This window comes from Anguilla anguilla, chromosome 5, assembly GCF_013347855.1.
Source record: "Anguilla anguilla isolate fAngAng1 chromosome 5, fAngAng1.pri, whole genome shotgun sequence".
Lineage (NCBI taxonomy): Eukaryota > Metazoa > Chordata > Actinopteri > Anguilliformes > Anguillidae > Anguilla > Anguilla anguilla.
Genome location: NC_049205.1, coordinates 45,980,645 through 46,008,113, shown reverse-complemented (window position 1 = coordinate 46,008,113; position 27,469 = coordinate 45,980,645). Strand labels below are relative to the sequence as shown.

General features: G+C 38.8%; 1 protein-coding gene and 2 long non-coding RNA genes across 4 annotated transcripts; 1 reads left to right on the top strand and 2 right to left on the bottom strand.

The window, feature by feature from the left end:
* Positions 1 to 570: 570 nt before the first annotated feature.
* LOC118226960 lies at positions 571 to 24,246 on the top strand. The gene is made up of 2 exons (XR_004765130.1): positions 571 to 657; positions 24,049 to 24,246. It is a non-coding gene; the product is annotated as an uncharacterized LOC118226960 (long non-coding RNA).
* LOC118226957 (hepatocyte nuclear factor 6-like) lies at positions 8,049 to 19,055 on the bottom strand. 2 transcript variants are annotated; one of them, XM_035416971.1, is made up of 2 exons: positions 17,065 to 19,055; positions 8,049 to 11,252 (listed from the first exon to the last, which is right to left on the bottom strand). In XM_035416971.1, the coding sequence occupies exons 1-2, from the start codon at positions 18,161 to 18,163 to the stop codon at positions 10,957 to 10,959; spliced, it is 1,395 nt and encodes a 464-aa protein (XP_035272862.1). In that variant the 5' UTR covers positions 18,164 to 19,055; the 3' UTR covers positions 8,049 to 10,956. The 2 variants fall into 2 exon arrangements, with proteins under 2 accessions (XP_035272862.1, XP_035272863.1); XM_035416972.1 differs by having other exon boundaries at positions 17,080 to 19,055.
* LOC118226959 lies at positions 19,934 to 27,469 on the bottom strand. Its single transcript, XR_004765129.1, has 2 exons — positions 26,750 to 27,469; positions 19,934 to 20,499 (listed from the first exon to the last, which is right to left on the bottom strand). It is a non-coding gene; the product is annotated as an uncharacterized LOC118226959 (long non-coding RNA).

Below are 27,469 nucleotides of genomic sequence, written 5' to 3'. Positions count from 1 at the left end.
AAGCTAAAAGTCAAGCTAAGTACAGCATTACCACTGTACTGTCTGGATCGATCCCCATAAACTGCATCAAGTTGGAATTTAAACAAGAGGGAGACCAAATGTCCAATTCTAGAACTATGAAGGTGACATATCTGCAGGGTCTTTAGATTCTCACAAAAATATTTTTAAATTTAAAAAGCCAAGTTACTCACACTTACTATGCACTCGATATCTGCAAAAAAAAAAAAAACTCAATAAAAACCAAAGTATTGATATGACAATGATGCCATAATATCCATTTCTACAGTATTGTGACATCATCATATTTTTCATATTTAAATGAGCCTGTAAACAATGCTCAATAGTCATTAATATGGTCCAGTTAAATACCCTTTTGAAAGATTGGCAGTTAAAAGGGAAAGGGAATGAGAAGGACTCCTAACAGATAACAGGGAATAGGAAGAGGAGGTGGGTAATGTTTTTGTAATGAGTAATGCTAAATGAGTAGCATGTGTACACTGTTGTGACATCATATTTGAAATGACAATGTATGAATAATGCTGTAATCATCTTTTATGGGTTCAGATGACTCCTGTGAATGGTGTTAGGCAGCGTGATGGCAGAAGTGAGAAGAACAAGTTATGTGAGTTGGAGAATGTTAGGCAGAGGGGGAGCAAGGTGAGTAAGAAGAACCTAAGATGGGGAGTGAGGAGGCAAGAGAAAGTGATGTAACACCCGTAAACTATTGTGACATCATACATGAACTCAGGGCCTACAGACAATGCTGGCTAGTCTTTGTTCATTTCAGAAAGCGCATGCGAAAGAACAGCAGTGAGAAAGAAGGGAGGAGATGATGAAGAGAGGGGATACAAGAAGTAACATGGGGAAATAGCTAGAAAGTGACATTATATATAATAACCAATTCTGAACTGGTGGCAGATAGTATATATCGCCGGATTAGTATTGTTAGCTCATATTTGAACCCAGATCACATGGACATATCCAGATAGTCACTGGATCAGATCCCACTCTTTAAAGGTGAGGGCCAGTGAGAAGGGAGGAGTAGACAGAAGGATAGCTGTAGTGAGGAGTAGAGAGGCTGTGAGGAGAGGAAAGATGTAATGAGAGGAAGAACTAAGGACTCCCATGTTTTTTTTGGACAAAAATTCTGAGAAGATGTCACCTGTGGCATCATCAAGTCTGAGCGAGACCATGCCCAGTGGCTTTTCATTGATTCAGGTGGGTCGTTTTAAAGTGTGCAGTGAGTAGGGATGGAGGAGTGAGGAGGGAGGGTGCAAGCATGTGGAAAGACAGGGGAAGTGAGGATTCATATCATGCATATCCAACACTAATGATGGGGACCAGGAAGGTCACACATTGTATAATGTCCAAAGCTGAATTTTAAGATGATGTGTACACATATATAAGCCCATCATAATCCAGATCAAAATTATGACATCACATCAGGCTGTAGACAATCCCTTCAGGCTTTGTTGACTCCTGTGAAGAGAGATGGGTAGGGAGAAAGAAGGGAGGAGGAAGAAATAGAGGGGATGTGAGGAGGAAATGAAAGGGAAGGAAAAGCAAGAGGGAATGGAAAGATGAGGAGAAAATGGAAAGGAAGGCAGAGACAAACAGGAAAGCATTACATTACATTACATTATAGGCATTTAGCAGACGCTCTTATCCAGAGCGACGTACAACAAGTGCATAGGTTTCATGATGTAGAGGCGCAAAAGAAACACTAGAGTGAAGTAAGGATCGTAGTGCCAGAAGTGACCACATCGATCAGGACTCCAACCCTGTAGAGTAAGCTTGTTCAGCAAGCAAGAATCCTACCAAGTACAAACTAGCACTGGAATCACACCTAATCATACAAAAACAATCCTGCCAGATACACTAACATAATCAAATTATCCTAGCTAGATACAGTGAGCTGAACTATAGGCTAGAGAGGGGTGGGGAGAGGTGCAGCCTGAAGAGATGAGTCTTCAGTCTGCGTTTGAAAGTGGTGAGATTCTCTGCTGTTCTGACCGTCACGGGGAGGTCATTCCACCAGCGAGGGGCCAGGACAGACAGCAGACGGGAGCGGGAAGTGCAGACGCGAAGAGGGGGAGGTGCCAAGCGTCCAGAGGTGGCCGAACGGAGAGGTCTGGCTGGTGTGTAGGGTCTGATGATCCTCTGAATGTACCCTGGTGCTGACCCCTTAGCTGCCTGGTATGCAAGCACCAAGGACTTAAATTTGATGCGAGCCATAACAGGCAGCCAGTGGAGGTCAGTGAGCAGGGGGGTGACATGGGAATGTCTGGGGAGGTTGTAGACCAGACGCGCTGCAGCATTCTGGATGAGCTGCAGGGGTCTGATGGCGGATGCTGGCAGACCAGCCAGTAGCGAGTTGCAGTAGTCCAAGCGGGACAGGACCATCGCTTGAACCAGGAGCTGGGTTGCGTAGGTGGTGAGGAAGGAGCGGATTCTCCGGATGTTGTACAGGAAGAACCTGCACGTTCGACTCACCGCCGTGATGTTCTGGGAGAGGGACAGTCTGTTGTCCATCACCACTCCAAGGTTTTTTGCGGTGGGTGATGATGACACCACAGTGTCCCCCAGGGAAATAGAAAAGTCGAGAAGGTTAGAGGATGGAGCAGGGATGAAGATCATCTCCGTCTTGCCTGGGTTCAGCTTAAGATGGTGGTTATCCATCCAGCTCTGGATGTCCCTCAGGCAAGCAGAGATGCGAGCAGAGACCCGAGTGTCAGAGGGCGGGAAGGAGAGAAAGAGTTGGGTGTCATCGGCATAACAATGATAGGACAGAAGAAAGAGTAGTGAGTAAGAGGCATAGGCACCGACTTGGCATCAACACTCGGGGAATAAAATAAGTTTTATGCTTGGAGCAACAAATCACTTTTTGCAGTTATATGCTTCGGTGTAATGATGCAGATCACAGATGGCATTACTTCATCATAAAATAAGCACACATTTAGTAATGTGCACAAGTGAAGAGCACTCTTGAAACAGCTGAATGAACAGTGAGAGAGAGGGAGAGAGCTGCTTCTGCTGCTGACAGCACCCTCACTGACTTGGTCATTAGGGAACCAGGAAGAAACCTACTCTTTTTACCAACTAGCTGGTAGACAAATTAACTTTAAACATTAGCGACGCATCCTTGCTCCCTTTATAGGAACATTTTTGTGTTAAATCCCAGGTCCCTATTTTTTTGTAATTTTCAACAGCCACTTCTGTGCACATACACTACATGGCCAAAAGTATATGGACACCTGGCATCCAACATCTTATCCAAAATGATGGGCTAATATTAATATGGAGTTTGTCCACCCTTTGCTGCTATAACAACCTCCACTCTTCTTGGAAGGCTTTATACTAGATGTTGAGCATTGCTGCAGGGATTTGCTTCTATTCATCCAGAAGAGCATTAGTGAGGTCGAGCACTGATTGGGCGATTAGGCCTGGCTCATAGTTGGCTTTCCTGTTGATCCCAAAGCTGTTGGATGGGGTTGAGGTCAGGGGCTTTGTGCAGGCCAGTCAAGTTCATCCACACCGTTCTAAAAAAAAAAAACATTTCTGTATGGACCTCACTGTGTGCCTGGGGGCATTGTCATGCTGAAACAGGAAAGGGCCTTCCCCAAACTGTTAGGATGCAATTGTATGCTGAATCATGAAGATTTGCCTTCTTGTAATGTATGTAAGACTGATACAGAAGGTGGCTCAGCTGGGTACAGCACTATTCTGGTGCATGGACGAGGCCTGTTGTCACTTAATGCAGGGCAACGCAAAATTGGTGATTGGGCCCCTTCGTAATGGGAGGGCTCAGGGGTCCGTATCTCAGTGTACTCATATGAAATCTGTTGGTTGGTCAGTTGCCTGGGGTCTGCTTTGCAGAGGAAGTATCTTCCTCTGACTCAGTTCTGTACAAGCTTGGTCTGTAGGCTCCTGTGTGAAATGAAGCAGGGCGGTGACACCGCATGTTTTGGAAGAGAACCATGGATGTCTACGTTACTAACCGCAGGGATTGCAGCATGAACACAGCTTTAATTAGCTAATTGGATGTTCTAATTTAAGGATGGAATTAGGCATGCCAAATTAAAAACATAAAATAATTACAGCATATCTACTCTGCCCAACAGGCTTAAAATAAACATTTGAATAAGTCTGTACCTGTAAGACAAATGATTGGGAGTGACATACAATGACAAGACCGAGCCTAGATTTAAAGTGCTGGAAAACCCAACATTTTATTTTCTACATTTTTTTGTGACTACAGAAATGCTGAAACATTTTAACACTGAAAAAAAGCATGACATCACTTTTCCTTTTTTTATTGAACTTTTTTTTTTTTGCTTAGCAAACACAGCGAATGATATTGCACGGCATAGAGAGAACAGTAGCAAAGCTGGCAGGAAATGGAAACAAATCAGATCATTTAAATTAAGGTTACAGGAAGAAAACATGAGGCATTACAAAATAAATACAAACCTGGGAGTAACGCCTATTGCATTACCTGTGACTTTCGCTACACACAAAAATACATATAAGAAGTGCTGGAAAATGAGAGTGAGAGAGAAAGAGAAAGAGAGTGAGAGAAAGACACAGCAAAAAATCAAATTGGTAAACCATAAACGTTTCATACAAGAGTCACTCAGTTTGAAATGCAAATGCAGGGACTACTGGAATCTAATCTGAGAAATGTCAGCAAGTTTTTATTATTTTTTTCATTTATCAAAACTTTCCAAGCATCTTTATATTTTCCACTGCTAGAAGAACTCCTTCTAAGAACAGAATCAAAATGCACCCATTTTTTTTGTTTTCCAGATGATTGTCTTTGGCGCTGTCAGTTAAGTTACCCGTAGCCAAGCTACCGTCCAAATGGGAACTCCCTATTACTCGCAGCAATGTTATGCTCTTAAGAGGAATATGCGTATTGGGGGTTTATAATATTAATTAAGCACTGGTCAACTTAATGCTACAGTCAAAGACACAAACACACAAACACAGCTGTAGTATATCAGAAACTGAAAATGTGGTCTTCATCTGCCATTGATAGAACAAGAATTTACTGTTGGTAAATAGTTTTTGAATTGCAAGATCCAGGGCCAGATACTTAAAAATATTTGATTCATGTTAAGTAGTAAAAAGAAACACATTCTTCCAGACAATTGCAATACCACTGGCCCAATGCCTGAAAAAGGCTATTATGGCTCATTTTTTACTGTCTTTTCATTGTCACTTCATTGTAATTCTTGTTTCTTTCTCAAGAATGTACACAATTTATTGGAGCTCTATCCCTGATCCAAGTCTCATAATCATTGAATACCATTGAATAGAGGCTCGCATTAATGGGTTCTTAATAATGATATCAGGAGTGTTTTGTTTATTCAGAGCTTTTAAAATGATATTTTCCTTTAAAGTGCACTACTCTTAGATAAGACATAAAACCACCACTGTCGGCTGTTGAGATAACATGGGACTTCCAACATACCATTCCATTGAGTCACCACATTCATAAATAAATACCCATTCAGATTGCTAATTGAATAATATTTTTGATTGTATTTTGTTGTAGAAATACAAAGACTAAGAGCATGAGCACCTGGAGCCACTGCATATTTCTGTACTTTCTGTTGTGAAGACCAATCCTCAGTTGATTCAATTGAATGCTCTGGTAGCTAAAGCAAAAGCCATTCTAAAACAACAGCTTCTTACTACCAGTGCACACACACAAGCCTACAGGGACAGACAGACACACTCGCACGTCACACAGACGAGCACATGCACACTCGGAGGCAGGTAATGAAAAAAACCCAAAAGCAATTCAGCTACACAGCGCAGCCTCCTACACACATACACAATGATTCCTCGGTAAGTTTCTTTGTAGATTTATTAGACTTTGCCCATTGTCATTACATGAGTACGCACCAAAATAACAGATACTAGATGGAGCTAGGCAGCCGTGCCACACGAATGAAAAAACATACCCAGCAATGTGGCGCCGCTCCTGGCAGACCCGCTGCCTAGCCTAGGCTCCATCTCACTCCGTGCATGAGACAGCAAAGTGAGGACTTGCAGCCCTTGTTTTAACAGCTCCAGATTGTACGTTTTGTCAGGATATCCCAGATGGTCCAGTTAGCTTGTCTACGCAATCCTACGTCCCCTATGCTCTATACCCGTGCGAATGGCAAATTAAAACTCAACAGTTCTACCTCACAAATGCCAGTGCTTTTCAACATTACGTTTTTTTGTTCCTTTTTTGTCTTTTTGGTTTGTTTTTATAAATCTTTGGATGTGCAGTATTACCCATAAAATAACCATTTTTAAACAGTCCAAAAATAAAATGAAATAACACATACAGTACACTGCTTTTTTGCCACCTGAATTGCAAAGTAACCCCTTTTGAAACCTTGCACTCAATGGCACCTGGCAGTGTTTAGATCACAAATTGACATGCCTGCTAGGATACGTGTGAAGAAGAGTAAAAAATAAAAAAGTTTCTACTCCTCCATCATATCTAAGCATGAGAAAATTAGGCTGTAACATAAAACATTTTTTTGTTTTTTTCAAAACCTACTATATACAAATCTATATTTTCTACAAATGCATAAATTAAGTAGTGATTAAGTAATACAAAAGGCAATTAAATTAAATCGAAAAACAACACAGACCAGAACAAAGAAAAAAACAAACTCAAACTCATTATCACAGCAGTTGGTTTTACCCTGTAAAAAAGAGTCTACCTTTGTAATATTGGAACGCAATATCTTAATAAAAAAAATAAAAGTCTTTTTTCTTCCCCCCTTTTAAGCTTCCATTGTGATCGTTAAAACACGTCTGTGAACAAAACAGAGCCGTTCTGTGAAACGTTCAACATAAATTATAAAGCTTTTTTCAAAGTAACGTTAACATTTACCAAACTAGTTAAGTTCTGCCTTAATCACATAGACTCTCTATACAACATAACCCTAAAGATTTATTACTATGAGGTATTCAGAGACATTGGTACAAGAGATGCACGACCTGTAGGGTGGACACTCCTATAGATGACAGACATGGGAAGGGGGTTTTGGGGGGTGGATCAGGGGTGGGACAGAGCTAGGGTCGGGGAGGGGAGGGATTCAGCTTTGGTTTTGTCAGTGAAAAAGTGGAAAAAAAGAAATTCCTTTGGTATGTTTTCATTGCATGGTTGTACTGGCAAAAGCACCACGGTGAGAGAATTATTCCTTTTTCTTCAATAGTGGCCCCTCAAGAGGCTGAGGTATTCAAAGAGTAAAAGGTGAGATCAAAGAGGTCGACAGCGGTTTAACACTTTGGTTCAAGCAAGGCACTCGTCCTGTGAGTTTTTTTTTTCTTTTTTCTAACAAAGGTTTGCAACATGTTTTGCCTATAGCTTCTCTTATTAGATTACTAATGAAGAAAGGTTACGCTGAGCAAAAAAGGGGCAGAGCAGAGGAGGGGAGGGGAAGAGGCCAGGCAGGGGGATGGGGACCGAGGGGGGGACAACACCAGCTATCCACCACATCATTTATGTAGGCCGTGCAAGACAAAAAATCTTTGGTAATCTTTGGTATCATCAATGTGATTAAAATCACAAATGGAAATCTAGTGAGGTAGCGTCTTTGGTTCACACCATCAAGAGTAGTAGATCTTTACACATTTTTTTCCTTTTTCCGCCTTTTATGTGTGGAAGCAGCTGTTTCCAAACTGTTCACCGTTGTTGTAAAACCAGTCTGTAACACATACTCACACACACAGACACACACATGTATGTGTGTCTGTGTGTATATGTCTGTATTTTAAAGCTACCACAACACAAGGCTAGAAATGTGGCAACAATGTGGACTACCACTCCGTCAGCAGGCCTCTCTGCAGTGAATGCACCTGGCCTGTTGGGGCAGGCCTCTGTAGTGCTTTCTTCCCAGTTGTGAAATGCATAGTTTCCATTCGCTCTCCCAAGTGGCAGCTTTAGTGAATGATGGAAAATGTGAATTACAAATCAGGTAGTGTTTGTCTTCATTTTGATTGAGTTGCAGGTGAATGGGACAGCTCCTGCAAATGCTGACTTGCTGACAGTAGGCGTTTGAATGCACTTTGATATTTGGATATTTACAAAACAATCCTTTTAGCCACATGGCACTAATACGGCATCTACAGAGACACCGCCGTCATCTCGCAAAGTACAGGGCCAGGGAGGTGGGGGAGGAAATGGGACAGAGTCATGTGATGCTCTGAAACACTACAACATCAAGTTAAATCAGAAATCTTTGGGTTCAGAGAGCTCCAGAGAGCCTGGTGAGCGGACCAACACTGTTCTGACCACGACCCCTGATCTGCTTAGTCGGATGTTGCCACTGTAACTGTTTCCATGGCACAAGAAGTTGCAAGGGGATGTATCTAGTCTAGTTAAGACTGTTGAGACTGAGAAGTCACACTAAGCAGGTAGAAATGCCAGGAAACCCTAAGCATTTCAATTGTATGCTTCAGCCTTTATCAGCTCAACAGTTCTTATGCTAGTCTAAGAATAAGGCATGCTACACAGCTTAAACTTTGGATGCAATGTAACAATGTACATGACATATGTTGTTTGGTCTCTTAAAGACATCATTTCAAGTGTTCCTTATGTATGTTGAATAAAAGTTTTAAGTTGTCAATGAAATAGCCTACAATGTGGCCTGAATATGAGAGACCTCTGACATGCAATAGAACAGTATTTAGGTCCTGACTTGAGAAAAACCAAAAGGAAAATCCAAAGCCAAAAATGCACACAAAATGCTGGTCAATGATATTCAATCTTTGGTTCTTAGCAGCTGGCATTTTAAAGCATTTGCTACAGTTTTTTAAAGTTAACATAGTGCCGTTGCTCTCCCTGAAAACATCAAATATCCTAAATAACAGGAATAAGAAATACAACAACGACATATGAAAAACTGCAGTAATATAAAAGGCTTATAGGTCCCCACAGAAGGGGCAGAAAATTGACTTATTCTTTCTGGTGGTATTTTAATTCCTTTGGTTACTGAAAAAACATTTGCTTGTCAAAATACAAAAATATTGATAAATATATCAAAAGGAATTGGCCATATTAACAGGTACAGGCCCCATGTTGTGAATTAATACTTTAAGTGTGCGTAACAACAATCTGATCAATGCAGTGTGTTGCTTTGTTGCAATAAAACCCACATGTAATGTAAAAGCACAACTTATCTGAAAAAGAACAAGGGTGGAATAAGCTACTTCCTCATATTATTAATTTGCGGACATTGATTTACAGCTGATAGGTGTGTCAAATTAGCAGTTCCTTCACAGAGCCTTAGGCCAGTCTTGTCAATATAATCACCATAGTAGATCAAACGCTTAGAAGCCTAACATGAAGTGGAAAAACTGGAGTTTTAAACAGTTTCTGCTTACTGATAAGCACCACATTAAGTTATTTATTCCCCTTGCAATAATACCATTGAATGAGCTGAACAAATATGTAATGAAACAAGCAATTGTCTCCACAAATATGGTTGTTAGATTTTATAAGCAATTATAACTATTCTGATGTCAGTTTGGGCCTTTCAGAAATATAGCAAGTTTGTGCTATTTGGCTATTAGCTATTGAATGACAAATAATCTTGCTAGAAAATGTATTTAACTATCATCTTCTGGCATTACCTGCTTTGTCCCAGTGATTTCAATATGAAGTGTGCATGATAAGTGCACTCTAAAACAGCTGCAGATTTACAACTTTAAAGCATGCTCATTGGACCTAATTCTCCAGATTTGTTTTTGATGCTGAATCTAGATAGGCATTTCCATATTTTAGTAATAAACCTAAAATATGGAAATGTATAAACCTATATTTGCATTCCCATTAATCTGAGAAATATAAAATTATACTTGCAGGGGGCCTTTAAAATACCTGAGGCATCATCTGAAGTTGATGTTAAATCGAGACTACATACTTCGGTTTGTTGTCATTTTAGTAGCTTTCTAACATCTTGGGGAACGAGAACATAAAGCTTTGTGAAATTATTCAGGTTGACGAAAAATCTGTTCAACAGTCACATGAAATTTTATATATTGAAAAAGGAAAGTAAAAAAAAGTAAAAAAAACGTTACTTAGGATCTTCTATAAATATATCTTATTTTTTCTTTGGTATGCTATATTATTTGGTGTGATAAAAGATGTTAAATGTGTATGGGGTGGGGTGGGGAGTGGGAGTGCCTCTTTTTGGTTTTAGGTTTTCTTTTTGGTTTTCTTGGATATTTCTCCAACAATTAGGAAGAAAGCACTACCATGTCGGTGACATTCAAGACAATATTCGGCAAGATTCAACCCTCAAAACTGGGATTCTCCCAGCTTATCTGAGTGCTCAACAGACAGGAAATGTAAATAGTCAGGGAGAACCCAAATGACTCCACTACATTCCAGTCATGCCTCTGCACAATCCTTCCGTAGGACTGTCCTACAGGACCTCCTCCCACTGTTCTGTGCACAGTGTTTTTCTCCTCTCAACATCATACACCTTTTATGGATTAGTAACATAAACATAATGGCTCACAAGTTGATATAACATCCATTCAGGGACAAAAATCTACTATGCTGTAAACCTCCAATCACGCTGAGTAACAATGACAAGGGTGGTGGGGGTGAAGGTGGGGTGGGGGGGGGGGGTGAAGAAGGTTGAGAGCTAAAGGTGTACAACCAGTGAATCAGGAGTTTTTGTAACTTTTTTCTTTTTTCGTCTTTTTTTTGCAAAATGTCTGACTTAAATGTGTTGCAGAACAAAGTCTTTAATGAAGGTGAAAGAAGTCTTTGGTTTTTCTTTGTATACTATAAATATTAGTGTCGTCATTTTTCTCTCAAACAGGTTTTTTTTAAGGATAAAACTGCTGTCTAGAGGTCCTTGTCTTTGTTAGGTTTCTTTGTATTTCTCTATTTTTAAAGCTTTTCCACCGAGGTTTCAGTAAGCGGCCATTATTCCTTCATGCTTTGGTACAAGTGCTTGATGAGGATGAGGAGTTGGCCGAGTTTGAGCTCCCGTCGTCCAGCCACTTGTCCAGGCTCCGCCTCCGTGCATTCATGAAGAAGTTGCTGACGGTGGTGAGCTCCAGACCCAGCTGCTGTGAGATGGTGAGCTGCAATTCTTTGGATGGGCGCTTGTTCTCCTTGAATATTGCGTGCAGAGTCCGGCGCTGGACATCTGTGAAGACCAGCCGTGGCTTCTTGGAGATGCTCCCTCTCTCTCCTTTGCCGTGCTCTTGTTCCTTCCTCTTACATGCTGGGGGGTGCACAGAGAAGACAGAAAAAAAGACGATGGATTTTAGTTATAGTGCACAGATGGGGGTGATTAGTTACCAACAATAAACATGAGAACTATTCTCTGTAAGGAAGAAAAGCAGCACTTGAGTCAAAAAACACAGACTGACTACTTACAGTGCAATATTTAATTATTTTCAATGACTAGTTATAAATAGGCCCATCAAGTTAATGATTCAGTATTGCCTGATCTTCGTTAGAACATGTATTAGTTGAACACAATGAGTTGTTTCAGACATATGACAGACATTTGCACATGTGTGCTCATTAACCCAGGCCTGTCTAATGATGACACTTTGACTATCTGAAGAGGCTGTAGTAAGCTATAATTGGTAGTGGTGCTATAAATGAATAATAACTGTTATTTACAGTAACCCTCAATAAGGGTATCCTCTTAAATAAAACAGTGAAACCTAACCTTTTTTATAGTTTATAAAATACATCTTTGATACTGCAACATTTGACTTCGGCAGCGCATGGTAACACTATTTTCTGAAACAATCTGGGATCTGTCTTTGTCTTATTGTTGGCCACTGCAAAGAGAAGCGTTAGCGGACTGTGACAAGTGATTCAAAACTAGGAAAACAATCAGAAGGCAAGAGGCCTTATCCCATAAAAACAACTTTAGTCTAGCCGGGTTGCGCTTTGTTCTTCACCTCATAATTAATTAATTTAAATAAATGTATATATACAGTATAGCATAGGCCTACCTGAAAATGTTTACATCTGCAACAGTACGGATATTTGCCTGAATTAAGGGGGGAAATTGTACGAATGGAAAACAGCAAAAGAAACGAAACGTGTTTTAATTCCTCTTTCGTGTTTTATCGCGCAGTTACTGTTACGACCATTCACATCCAAGACAGAAAATGAACTAAGCACGTGAGAGTCCACTCAGGTATTCTATTCTGAAGTAGTTTATCAATATCCTTGTTTGTTGGACAATATCATTGGTCGTAGACTGCCTTAGCTTTGATTCATAAATATTCGCGCTAAACAGCATTTAACACTTTTTTTAACACGTATTATTATTATTATTATTATTAGTTGCTAAGACATTTCACTACTAATCAGTAGTGTACAATATTGGTAGCAAAATAACCATGAACTCGTATGCTGCCGCCAGGGGGCACACGTGCACTTCAGACACCCCTGCAGACCTGGTCCTCGAGACGGCAACTACTCACATCCAATGTTCCTTTACTACGGCACTAAATAATTTACAGCCAAGGTAACGAGCCAAGTGAACACATGTATCAACACATTTCCATCTTATTTTTTCTTGATTTGACAATGACACATTCATGTACAACAGTTAAGTACAACGTCAAGAACTGCAAATACAAAATGATTACTGAGATTAATAATTATGCGCAATAAATGATTAGACGTTATTATTATTATTATTATTGTAACAATACAATTTATGAATGTGAATGAATATCTCAGCTAAAGTCAACAGTTACATGTTTCAGATTAGATTGTGTTGCCTTCAAAGTGATGTTTCTCTTTCCATTGCTGTTCATTATTTAATCAAGAAAAAGGACTTACTTTTTCTAAATTCCTTTGCACCAGTAGCATAACCGCTTTGACATCTTCTTGATATGCATACAGTGTGCAGACCGTAGCAATTTTGGTGTCTGTTAATTTTGACTCAGATATGCTCATGACGTGAGGGAGCAACATTACAAGTACTGTTTGAAAACCGCGTGCATAAATGTCTTCACTCTGGATAAATATTAACAAAAAGCAAATGAGGTTCTGTATCAAGTGTTATAAATCAACCGGCCTACAAGGACACGCTGACAACAGAAGCCCTAGGAACCTCGCAGGTGGGGTATTTTCCCAGAGATCAGGTTGAAATAACAGCGAATCCGGTATCGCCTCTTTATCGTCCTCAGCCAAACAGAGTTGATCAGATGGTTAGCTAAATCATTATACAGACACAAGATAACTTCACACATACATTGTATAATGGCGTTCCGTGTCAGGTATTTCACAAGATTCTCAACCGGGCGTCAAAAACTAAATACAACTCAGACAAATGCAACAACAGTGAAAGTGCATAACATGAAAACTATTCTCTCTCTCTCTCTCTCTCTCTCTCTCTCTTTCTCACACACACACACACACACAGTCATCTGGGAAAAAATGGGTGCATTTTGATTCTGTTCTTACTGGGAGTTCTTCTAGCAGTGGAAAATAAAAAGATTCTTGGAAGGTTTTGATAAATGAAAAAAATAAAAACTTGCTGACAGTTCTCAGATTAGATTCCAGTAGTCCCTGTATTTGCATTTGCATTTCAACCTGAGCGACTCTTGTATGAAACGTGGTTTACCGATTTGATTTCTGTCTCTCTCTCGCTCTCTCCCTGTCACACAAGCGCACAGAAAACAAGCTCGTGCCCATTTCATACATTCGTACTACCCCCCCCCCCCTTCTCTCTCGCTGTGTGTGTTTGAGAGAGCGAGAGAGAGAGAGAGAGAGAGAGATTTTCATGGCGTTGGTGGGGAGTACGAATGTATTACATTTGCACGAGCTCGTATTGTTATGTCTGTGAGTACAAAGTGAATGCTAATATTAAGTTCAATTATATATTAACAAATGTACTTACTGAATTAACACTTTTCTAACACTCAAACATGGAAATATATTTAATCAACCATTTTTATTGTTTTCTAACTATTTCAAATGTGCTCCACTTATACAGGCCGGAGTACGAAGGACAGAAGCCTTTCACTTTCAAATTCAAAAAATCAATATTAAAATAAACGTTGAAACGATGTCGGTCCCATTTAGATATTGCAACATGCTGATTAAGAAAATAATAAACTAAAGAATAAAAAGGAGACAAAAAGTGTATTCGATACTAAATATAATTCAATTTAGCTCTACCCATAGAAGAGGATATTATTGGTAATATTTAGAAATTATGAAAAATAGTTGCATAATAGGCCTACATGCAAAAAATGGATCTATATCAGTTATCGCAAATAGCATTGGTATAACTATGAAGCTTATATCCTATATACAAAAATTACTAATGCCATCATAGAGGGGCCGAAAGGTCGCTGTGAAGTAGGCTACACACCTGTAATTGGCAGTTGAAGTTATAGCTATAGGTGTCCGGGCCTTTCATTTCAAGTTTTCATTTAATGTATTCATCGCTTTTTTAAATAGGCCTCAAGGTATTTGAAACCCCAGGACAAGTACGTGAAATAAAATACTACAAGATTATACATTTCATGCTATTTTTTAATTTTTATAAACGATCTTCAGTAAGGACACCATACATGGAATACCCAAAAACAGTCGCAGGAAAAAATATTGAAGCATTCTGTATTCTGTTGTAAGCCAGTGAAATGTTCTGAACCAAGGTAAAACAAAGTGAATTGGATGACTTTAAATAATCAATACAAATTGTATTTTTCATTTCTCTGTGGGCCGATCAACATTCCTCCCCAAGTCCGTACAACGGATCAATGCATAAAAAACCACGAATGTCAACTTATTACAATAATTAAATATTGTATCATTCAGAATGTGACGTCGTTTTAAAATCTATCCAATTCTAAGATAAATCGTCGTTACAGTCATGGAATTCATCGATACACCAGACGAGCAGTTCTATATAGGCGTAAATTTCACATATGCCCAAAAATGCATAAATAAACAAATGAAAATTAAATATGCATATATTCACTTATTTATATGTAAACGTTATACTGTGAATAATATAATATTTGTTCAATGATTTGAATACCTCCACGAATAGGCTACGTCCCGCCGTATCGAATGCATTGAATTTTAGATATAAAATTTAAAGCTACTAGAATACGAAAAATAAATAGATTATCACAAACTGCATGATAGATATATACAACCCTTAAGAATTATGTAGATAGACCATATGTCTAATCCAAATATGACAAAATTAATGTCGTTTAGCCTAATTATTTGCTAAACATAATACATTTTTCCAAACGTCTGTCCGCGTTCTCTTTCTCTATTAAACAGTGAGACAGTGGCTCCGAAATGACAGCGTTTAACTTCAGATAACCAGGAGAGGGATCGAAAACATTTTCTAATTCAAGTGGCTGTTTCCAGTATCGATCTATGCAAATAAATGAGACTCGACCAAATTGTCATTAAAAAGAAAGAAAAAGAAAACAGGCCCGAAGGCCACAAAATTGGTCTATCGTTTTCCATCTGGACTGATGCTTCACTTAACGCGTGTTTCCATTGAAAATATTCCCTCGGTTGTCACCTTTGTTTTCCAAATGTTCAGATCTCAAATTGGGAACAAAAACATAACACCCCACATACATATACAACGCCTTAAGAGTGAAAGTGCAATTCAATTCGCTGTTTTAACATATACATAAAAAATGTATCTCTCTCTTTCACACACACACACGCGCACACACACGCACACGCACACACACTGTAATAGATGGTAAAACAAAAGAAAAACAACGTCAAATGATCAATTACGATTCACTATAGAAAGTGTAATTGGGCATAGCTTACTCAATTGTTAGTATACTTAAATACTACATGTAGACCATGTGTAATTTTATGTTTAGAGTAACAATTCTGTGCTCTTCCTTTGTGCAAGGGGAATGGCTCACTATGCCTGACGGTGAAACGGATCGGTGCCCCTGTCTCACGCTGTGATTGACTCTGTCTTTCTCCTGGGACAAATTAATGGAGATCTATCGGTTAATTAACAATACCTCACTCAAGAGTAAGCCACTGGGTCCTAACGCATCTCACACATATTCGAAATAACACTAAATGCTGCAAAAAAATTATTTAGGCGACTAATCGAAGACATCAGCGATCTTAGGCCAAAATACTGCACGAACACAAAGCATAGCTGACATTTCATTCTGCTGCTGCGGAACTGTCTTACACCGCGTACGCTGCCTATAGGAACCTTGTCTGCTTCATCACAAAAATCTGATCTACTGGCCCTCAAAGCTGAGCATGCCGCCTTCCGTATGAAATTGTGATTAAAAGAAATTCCCTTAAAAACATCAGTGGAACACCACAGCCCTGTGTGGGACTCAGAATAAGCAACTTTGATAGAGGTATCATAACAAGTATATAGATTAATTTGTCAATTAAGCATAAAATCCTCACCCTGGTTTCTCATATACCCTGTCATATCGAAGACAATGGCGTTGTAGCCATCCCAAGAGGACATAGTCAAATATGACAGATACAACTCAGGAATGAAGCGTTTACAACGTAATTTATACCCGGTGAATCAGTGACAGAGCCCACATAGGAAATTGTTCATAATAAGGTATTCACGTTGAATCAAAACCAAATCCCAACATATCTAGATCATCCAAATGGGCACAACAAACCAATTCCTAACGATTTATAGCTGCAGTATCACTTTACAAAGAACCCATGGGTCGATATTTTGACCTGAAAACACAACCACTGGTTTTTCAACAGGAGTAGCATCACAATTGTGAAGGAGGAAGATACTCTAAATACATCACACAACATAACACCGATAATGTAGGCTATAGCCTTGGGCTCGAAGACGAAAGGTAAGCGTTCCTCATCCAATATGTATATTGCTTTCAGGGTATGAAACTCCGTTGGGTCGAAGCCGCAAAATAAAATATTTCAGAAACACTAATGTCAATCAAATGCTTATTGTTTTGTCGGACATAGATACAATTCCAGCAACAACATGTAGTTAAGTAAATTAGCAATATACAACGCCGATAGAGAAAAGAAAATAGTGCAGTTACCTATTGTTCGCTCACCTGCGAGCCGGAGAGCAGACATCCTCTGGAATTCAGGCTCCTGCAGCCATTTCCACATTCTACGGAAAGTCTCACGACCGGACTTCAGCTTGCTCCAAGGTTTGGGGTTCCTTAACAGATCAGATAGGGTCCCTTGCGATCGGCACAGCACCCTCTGGGCAAAAATGGCCTGGGGGATGCTGTACCTTTTAAGCTCAGTGGTGATCCTCTGGGCTACTTCTTTGGTATTGACTTCTTCCATTTGCCCTGAATTGCCTCCGTTGTTGACCTGCGATCCCGGCATTGAAGATGGATTTTGTTCTCGGGGTGAGCCTAGTACTTGGCCGTGGCCCTGGGTGTTCAAGTGGGCATGAGGGTGATGGTGAATCCCGTTAATCTGGACCATACTCGCAGAGGACGCGGTCATATGTTGATCCCCATGCCTGGCCAGCATGGCAGGATGGTGGGCTTCAAATCCATTGGGCGTCAGCATTTTCTCTGTCGGCATAGCGGCACCCGGGTGTGCGTAAGGCGGCAGCCCCTGCTGGGAGTTGTGTATACCACCAAGCCCGGATCCTGACAATGGGGACAGGCTTTGCCCCATACCGGTAACATCCTTGTGGTATGGAGCATAGAGATTGTTCATAGGCGCCAGACCTCTTTCGTCCCTCATGAGAGTGAAGCTGCCGCTCACGTTGCCAGGGATCCGCTGGTGGGGGTGATGATGATGGTGATGGTGGTGATGGTGATGGGGAAACTTGTCCGAGACTGTCGAGATAGGAGGTAACGGCTGCAGGGGGGTCAGCGTAGTGTACGTGCTACTCATGCTCATGCCTGGAGGAGCCTCGCAAGCCATGGACATAGCCGGGTGTAGGTGACCGGCCAGACCGTGGTCCGGTGGTCGATGTTGATGATAGTCGCCGCTGTCTAGGATTGATGCCATGCCCATAGAACGCGCGTGGGCTGACAAGTGGTTGCTGCGATGGGTCACCGTGCTCCTGTGATGAGGGCTGCTGCTGCTCATCAGGTCAGCCGTGGTGGGCACCTGCTCATGGCTCACTCCGTGTAGATCGCCAATATTCTCCATCGACAGCTGAGCATTCATTATACGTGCAATCTTGTGAACAAAACATCTATCTGATCTGTCTGGGAAAAGTCCAAAAAAGTCTTCAAATTTAACAAGCAAAATTTCTCGTGTTCCGTTTTTCTTTTCTTTTTAAAAATTTGATTTCTGTTTTTATTTCATTATTTTAACGTTTTTTTTTCTTTCTTTTAAGTGGCTTTTAAATGTTTATTTTATTTATTTTTAATCCTTATTAATATAAATTTAAGCCCCCCCTTCTCTTACTGGAGCATCAGCAGCTGTGGTCGCAGTCTGGTTGTATCCCTCCATCTCTAGCCATGTCTCGTGCTGTTTCGATTTCTTTGACCACAGCTCCGCTGCTGCGGCTCCAACTGAAGAATCATGCGCACTGGGTACTCTGCGTCCCCTCCCACAACAACACACACGCAGGGGCACACGCTGGTCCTGTGGTCTGACGTCAGCTATTAAGGAAGTTGCAGCTAAGTTAATAGATGTAGCCAGTACCTGTCTGGCTCGTGGTTTACAGTGTTTATTCAGGCAGAACGCCCCCTTGCTTAGAATAAAGTTAGCAAATAATACGACAGAATTTTCGATATGAACCAAACAAGTAAACATTGAGACTCACAAAGGTTAGGAGATGATCCGTTGATATGGTGCAGGAAATTCTCAAGATCTATAAAATCATTGGATTTTTTCAAGTATGCATGAGGTGCGTTGCAGGTGCTTTTGTGCGCCTGTTGTTTCAATATAATAACTTCCGGGTCTCCCCTTTGCTTTAAACGGAATAAAAGAGGGGCGGGGAAGTATCTGTGATTCTCATTTATCCAACCCGCGCTTGCATGATTTAGTGGCAAATTGAAAAACGCTAAACTCCCGACAGCATGTCTAGGCGTAGGCGTACTCTTAATTGCAGTGATGGCATATCATTGTAATGACTGAATAAATGAATGAACGAATGAATACCTAACTTTGAATCCGCATAAAGTGTCGGTTTTTATTAATATTAACAAAGGATACTTTGTTAATGGGGGTCATTATTTATAATTGACCCTTTAGTGTGCTGGCAGGAATCAATTTACACCAAACTAACCAGATAAGAAAACAGGCAACATAAGTAAACTTTTCAATTTCATACGTCTTCCCGCCTTCCTTTCTGCGCTGAAAAAAAGGTATCTCTGCTCTTTTGAAAAGAACAGAAATCCCGGACAGATGTGTCTATTGTTCAGCCATTAAGAATAACGAACCATGCCGGGCAAAGAGTATCCCTACACCCGCACAGGAGCAGCGTGAGATATGGAATTATGACACAGCACATTAAGCTATGTGAGTGATTCTCAACAGAACTGAAGTAGAACCTGCAGACTGAGATCCGGTTAATACTGTAATCAGTGGTAACGTTGGAATTATAGTGTAAGTAGTTCACCCGCTGATGGTGGTTGAGTGTAAAAGTATTTTATAATAGCTACGACCTGACCAACTGAAAGACAAACATTTTACTTTTACTCCTCTGACGAATATTAGGCTAAGACTTAGTTTCCTTAAATTCAGATTCCCCAATGTTATACCGAGCCGAGCTGTAGCCTAATCAATTCATTATTAAATTTGCACCAGCTACCACATACGTTATATTCTATTGGATAACGTCCGAAATAAGTCAATATAATGTTATTCTCTTAGGATCCATTTTACCAAACAGTGATAAACACCATATACATCAATTTTATTTGTTTTTATTGCGTCTAAGTTGACGCAGATACTAAAACAGCATAAAGGTTTAACAAAACGATCATAAACTGTCAGAACAAATTTAATTTAATGAAAAAATAAACAATACAGATATGCTTAAAGCAAATAATAACACGAAATATTACTTAAATATCGTGAACGCGTTTACAATTACACAGACCTAGCCTACATGTAACATAACTTATTTCAAGCTAATTGCACATTTTTGCCATTTATTCATTTCAACAAATTTTCAATTTCTTGGGGTCTTCGCAACAAGTAACATTATAATTGAGTAGTATTTAATTCGAATATCATGTTTCTTTCCAAGTAGACACATGTCAGTATCACAGCGAAATTTGATCTCCAGCAGTCATTCTCGGGTCTATTGTTCGAGCATCAAGCAAATTTTGTAACTTTTGATGACGTTCGGAGGACAGTTTGTGCTGTGAAGAAGGCGTCCTCTCTCCCCCCTATTCCGATGACAGCTTGCCGTGATCAGTGCTTGGAGCCTCGTCCTCTGAATAGGAGACATGTCAAAGGTGACGCTTCCAGACTCCAAAAGCTAACAGCTGCCAAGGGAGCAGATTAACTTTTCTTCAAGACTTTTCCCTGTTTAGTTTCTTGAGGACCTGCTCGATAGCAAAACACAAATACATCTGTCAGGGTCAAAAAGAAGGAAATATGGTTTAGCGGAAAAGTTAAATCGTCAGCAATGAGAAGTTTATGTCGATGGTTTAAGTAAGCTGAAGTTGAAAAGAAACAGGAATTGTAAAGTTTTTAAAATAATACACAGAATATGGACAAACACAAATATGGAAGACAGAGCACAATTTGTACCGAAATAGTTATGAAAAACGTACGAAATTGTTTTTTAAGGTAAAGCTACTGATATGAAAACCGAATACATGTACATGATTCAAATAACAACTACGAATAATACTTACATGTTCATGAATACTTATGACTAATGGGCGAAGACTAGGCTATTATGGTAGCTACTGATATGAAACACGAATACAGGTGCATTGTACATATAGAAAATATGAATGTAGAATATACTAAAATTGTTTATGTTGGACTTAGTTGCCTATAACTAATAATATCAATGCAGGACGCTTATATTTCTGCAATAAGGAGATGCTGAATATGAAATTGGCTATTCTGCTTTTTATAACCGGGCAGGTGGCCAACATTTTACAATGATGTAGTTCCAACGAAATTATTTACACAATAAAGCAGTTGAGTACAGAATTTCAGGTCACAGTAACTGCATCTGTCTACATTCTCATAGTGGTCGATATTTTTCATTCGCACTCTCTGCGACTTTTGTGACTTGCAAGAAAAATGGGAGGTGTGTGTGTGTGTGTGTGTGCGTGCGTGCGTGCATGCTTGGGGGATGGGTGCTATTCATGCGTCTCTAATGCTTGTTGCAGTTTTCTATATTTCGTGTTTGTAGCTTGTATTTTATACACAAATACAATTGTCAAAACTTGTGTGCTATAATTCGAAAAGATAGAGCGGAGGTAAATTTAATTATGTGTCGAGAAACATGCTATTCAAGTATTGCTAACACAGGGCCCTAGCCCCGTTAAGTGTCTGCTTAAGTTCGCCAATAACTTAACACCATAAACAACTCTATTACGTGGATTTCGTTATTTGAAGGTATAACATAATGTCAATGACCGGTGGTGATAAAAAGCCAATGTAGATATAATTTCACGAAATTCTTCTTAATTTAAAATGACTAAAACCAACATGAATACAAGGAGAGCAGGTGTCTATTTTGGAAATCCTAAGGTCCCAAATACTAAAACTAGGATTGCCAAAAGACCGTTGTAAGGGAAAGTATCGCCTATACAGAAGAGTATTGAAGTGCAATATGTAGTTTTATTGTGGAATTAATATGCAGAACAATTTGGAAGCTCACGTGGAACATAATGTCGAGAATAGTTTTGAAACACACTGTAAATGTTTATCTCTTCAACTGACCTTTAAACGCGAACATTGAAATACCGGCTACATGAAAGCATTAATCGAGTATTTGCCGCTTTATGTAAGCGATTTAATTCGTGTGTATTACTTTGCATCACTTGACATTGAATGTGGTCACTTGTTCTGCCATTATTATTCTGATTCTTCACCTGAGTTAACACTTTTTACATTTTTGGTCCCTTAAATATCATCATCGCTAAAATTTTACATTGGTTCCAGTTCAAGGATAACTGTAATTTTCTGTTTTGATGACAATTAGCATTTATCACGGTTACTATGAGTTTGACCATTTCGATAGTCCATGTGGATGCACACTTAGCGTTCTGCACGAGACAAATAAAAACGGTCAGCATTAATAAAAAGTTACAAAAATTCACTACTTTGCAACAAAAATGCATGGTATACATGATTCACTATTATTATGCAATACTTGCATGTATAGGCTGAAATATGTAGGCCTTACTTGCGTCCTTGCAGCTCGCTAATGTGACTCAAACAAGGGGATATTAAGTCCCTCTCGGATATTCAGCTCTGGATGCCTGACGGTCTGATATTAAGATAAAAACTGTCCACTTATTTTTTAAAATAACTTCTCAAAGATTTTAATAGTTGGGAGCATCTGGTGTTTTGCTGTGAGTTCTGCCGAGTCACTTATAGCTTTGAATATGAATGATAAGCAAATGCAAAAAAGAACCTTGTATATCTTGTATAGCAGAGTTACATAGCTGCATGAATCAACAGTTTCTGCAACATTTCTGCAGCAACTCAAAAATAAAGACCGTTTCATTGACACAAACTATACTAAATAGAATCATTTTCAATTATGACTTTCAAAGTTATTAAAAGCTAGATGAAATTGACTTTAAAAAAACATCTGTGCAATCTGTGCTCATATTTCAGATGGCGACCTTTATCACGCTCATTTAATCTACTTATAACTTGAATATAATATAATATTCAGAAAACAAACAAACAAACAAAAAAAAAAACATTATTTACTGTAAAATTGCCTATGTGATATGAAGTCATCCGCCATGTGTGTAGGTCTGTATGTTCATACACCGTTTAATTTTACCTAAGCTACAATTGCCCCCAATTGTAGCTTAGGTAAATCAAATATCGACTAGTATAAATTAATCCTTTATTAATTTATGCTGATCGATATTTGACTTTTCTTTCAGGGGAAATAAGTTAATACAATTTAGTCAACAAATCCGCCAGTCTACTTACAACATGAGTGGCCTAATTATAAAAGTTCTAAAACGTCACATGACCCCAAACAAAACTTTCACTATATTCATTTTGCGATTTGTAAGTTTAGGATTAGGCCATTCTGTTTCTAATGCCGATTACTTTGCATTAATATTAGACTAGACCTTTGAAATTTGTTAATTGTCTTTTTAGTTATTTTTGGATTTTTAAACATTTTAATATGAGCCTGAAATATTTAAATATGTGATTCAGTTGTAATAATTTGGAATCTCGATGAAATATTACGTAAGTCTTAACGTTTATATAGATATGGTCGGAATTTAGTCATGATGTACTCGATACATAGGAGTCCAAAAGTTTGACACAAAACAGTCTAAAAAGAAACTGCTCTCTTTTTTAACAAATTGTCTGTTAACTTTTAATTGAAATTATAATTCGGAGCAATAACGTGTGACACTGGACATGATTAAAAGGAATTAAAACTGTAATGCAGCAATGATTTAAGAGCCATCATTTAATATTTGATTTAAATAAAAATATAAAACACACATGTATAAAGCACAGTCAATGTTATTATACTGTACTCGTATAAAACACAGAAAACAAACTTTGCATTGATGCATCTTGAATGCGTATTTTATTCATATGACTTTCAATGAAGTTTTATTTGTCTTTTAATTGTAATTGAATTGGATTTCACTTGTCTACAACCGCTTTTGTTTTTGAACTTTTTTTATCTTATATTTTAAATACTTTTTTAATGTATTTGTATTTGTATATTGTATTTTATTTCATTTTAAATCATATATTTCATCATATATTTCAATCATTTATATATATATTGCAATTTTAGTGCAAATATTAAACCCAGAAAAATATGTAACTGAGTTTCTGCAAGTTTACTTTAATGATTTTATTCAACAGACCAGTAAATGATGTATACTGACCTTTTTTATTTTTTACTATGCTTATAGGCTAGAACACCTGGGAGCATTATCGACTTTATCAGCCACCATGCAGCACACAGTGCCCGGATTCGCCCGTCTCAACTTCCAGTATTGAATATAAAGAAGCATTATTTCTTTTTCTTTTCTTACACTTCGTTTTTAATTCCCTTTATACTGAAACAAAGCGAAGATGTTGCGGATGAATAAACCCTGATCCAGACCTGATCCGTGGCCATGTTTGTGAATTTTGATTATACAAGTTAATATAACTTCATCTTGAACAGGTGTTTTGTATTTAAATGAAAATTATGTAGTCGAATCTTGCATACTGCTGACATTTACATGGAAGTTATACAATTTTACATGCACTGTTCCCAAACAGAATTACATTAATGCAGAGTAGCATATCAACTACAATTTCCTTTTCTGTTTCAATATATTGAGCTTGTTTATTTCATATTCAAGACAATTTGTTATATAGGCCTATGTTTTCTGACAACATTGGTGTAATCCATGAAAAAATACATTTCAGAGAATATATCTAATATTCGGTGCACTTTCCTGTTTCCTGCACTTTCAAGTAGAACTGTCTAAGGAATTCTCACCCAAAGAGAAAAAACTTATTATAATGAATTCAAACAAAGACTTCATCAACCGACTGTAAATTTTGTAAAGATTGTATCGTGGATGGATTTCCAAGAATACGCTATTGAAGGATCGATCCCTTGCAATTTGTGGTTTAAAACACGTTTTATAATGTGCGATGTGATACACACTTTTGCTCGTGCTAATTTCCACAGCCAAAAGGCATCTGCAGAAGTAACCTCTACAAAAGCGGATCCTACTACAAATAAGCCAATTAAAACGTCACTTGCGAAAGACGATAAGTTATGGGACCAAATGTTTAACGGCCGCATTGTAATCTTAAAGAGGTCAGCCAGTTAATAACTATACTAATAATCTTAGTTTCATTACCGTTTAAGCCAACAGTTCTATATTCGACAGCTATTTTACTATCACTTACCCATGTTTACCATCTAGATAAGCACCAACATCTTATTTTTCTGTCACCATTCCGACTGGTTATAGGCTAAACGAGATACGTCGTCTTTAGAATATTTGATTAAGGTGGTTGCATTTGAACACCATGAATCTGTAAATAAATTGTTTACATCATTACCAGTTACAGCTGTTTTATCAGCTCATTGAAGTTAGATTACTCTCACTTTTCATAGCACGTGCCTAAAATAAGTGGGGTATTAGGACGAAAATATTGGATACGTCTAATTGCCAGCGCCTAAATTAATCGTGTCATACATCAACCAGTGCGATCAAGCTTAATTTCACACGAGCCTCCAGTAACGTTTAAATGTTATTCCACCCATCTCTGGTTCACAAACCCCAGCATTTCAATAGGTGAGGGGATTTAGTCTGGTTGCCATGTATTTCCTTTCATTGAAAGTAAATAGTAGCATAACAGGGTGGGAAGCCTGCTTCATAAAAAAGGTGATTGCATGTTGCTGTCGTATGCGGATGGTTCCCGCATCTGACAGTGGTTTTAGTCTGAGCTCAGTTGTAATATATTTTTTCAGTTCTACCTGAAGATATTTATATGCTCATCAAACAACCGGGAATTTAAAAGCCACAATTTTGTTTCCAAGAAGAATCTCATTTCAATAATAAAATTCCACTGAAGTTATAATAGCTAATATCTAAATCACAGGTCATAAATTACTTCCTCCTTTCCATATTTTCTGTACAATTGGCTCCGAAATTGTTATTCGTATGTTCAACTGATCTTCACTGTAATATAACAATGAAGCGAATCTCTTTCTGCGTAGGGATTATTTTGCAATTAAGCAAGCAGTTGTGTTAACTAATGATGTTATATGATGACAGGTGAACAAGTAAAGTGAGGTGGGAGGAAGGGCAGGAGTCACTGCGATGTTTTATTCACAGAGGGGAAGGGGGACACGAAGGGGCAGGGACATTACATTTCGTGTGTTTCTTCCGACCACAACGTTCCAATAAGTGCCGGAATCAAATTATATTTCATTCTAAGACCATTAATCATGGCATATATCTTTCGTAGATTGCATAGCCTGTCGCAATCATTATCTTGGAAAAACCTGACAACATGCCAGATGAAAAACAAACAATGTCCAGGATAGACTTTGCAGTACAATGTAGGAACGGAGTTTTTCAGATTTAACTCCAATGACATTCCTTATTCTAAGGGAGTGATTTACAGATTGATTACGGTAACTCCTCTTATTTAGGTCTACTGAATTTGATGAATGCTTTCAAAACTCGTTCTGATGAGAAGCAACTCGACTCAGCCGTATAACAGGGCAAATATAGCCTATTTTGTGCATAGCACAGATAGCCTACTTTGCCAAAACAGTTTTGTTAGTCAGTTGTCATTTTCAGTGTAATAAAACTAATTGAAATAATATCGGAAATACATTTAGCAAATGTAAACTTTAACTTCTCAACAAAACTCAACCGGAGTCAGACGACTTGCTAAGGAGCTTCTCATCTAAATTGTATTCCCACAGCTTATGACGCTGCTGCTGACCTCCGCAGAGCTTTAAACCGTGTCTGTGAATCCACAATACTCTATAGGGTGCCAAATGTCACTGCATCACTTTAAACAACACATCTCATCAACGTATTCTTTTGATCTTTTCTAAACTGCTCATTCTTGCGTTGCGTTAGGTATGCTTACCCCTCGGATCCGTAGCATTTTAGATGCTTTCATGGAATGTTGCTTCGTTTACCGTCCGACCGATAGCTAAACGCAGCTCGTGGTCAACCCCAAGCAAACTTGTAGCCTACTTGCAAACTTGGATTTAAAATAAACAGACCACTTTCCTTCTTTTGATCACGAGTGTATAATTTAGTCATTGAAAATGCACGTCAGTAAAGCATTCACAGCAAAGGCGACGATCGTCTCTCAGCATCATTCCACACGCACAATCGCTCTCTTTACCCATGCGCTGCATCCCGTTGTCCGGGGAAGAAGATAATCTCTTTCCACCATTTCCAATATCTAATAGTCAACATCCAGCAGAAAAATCCTTGGTCTTCTTATCCCCTTTGCACTCGGGTAGCTCTTTTTGGCCGGTCTCTCCGTGCATTTAGGGATGCTACCTGCATTTGAATAGATGTCTGGGTTGTTATGGATCGGCAGGGCTGTGAAAGGGAATCAGTATGCAAATTGTTTCAGTTACAATCGAAAGGTTCGATCTGTAATAGCCGTCTAACGGAAGTTGATGTCAGCTCTCTCCACATTAGCCTGCATTTCCCTCCTTTCACTAAGGCCCTTTCTTGAATACGGCTTGGATTTTTTTTCTCAAATTTAACATGCCTTTTTATAACATTGTATTTCGACTTGTATTCAACAATTACAGACGCATTTAAATAATGTTATTTTAAGGTTGAATAA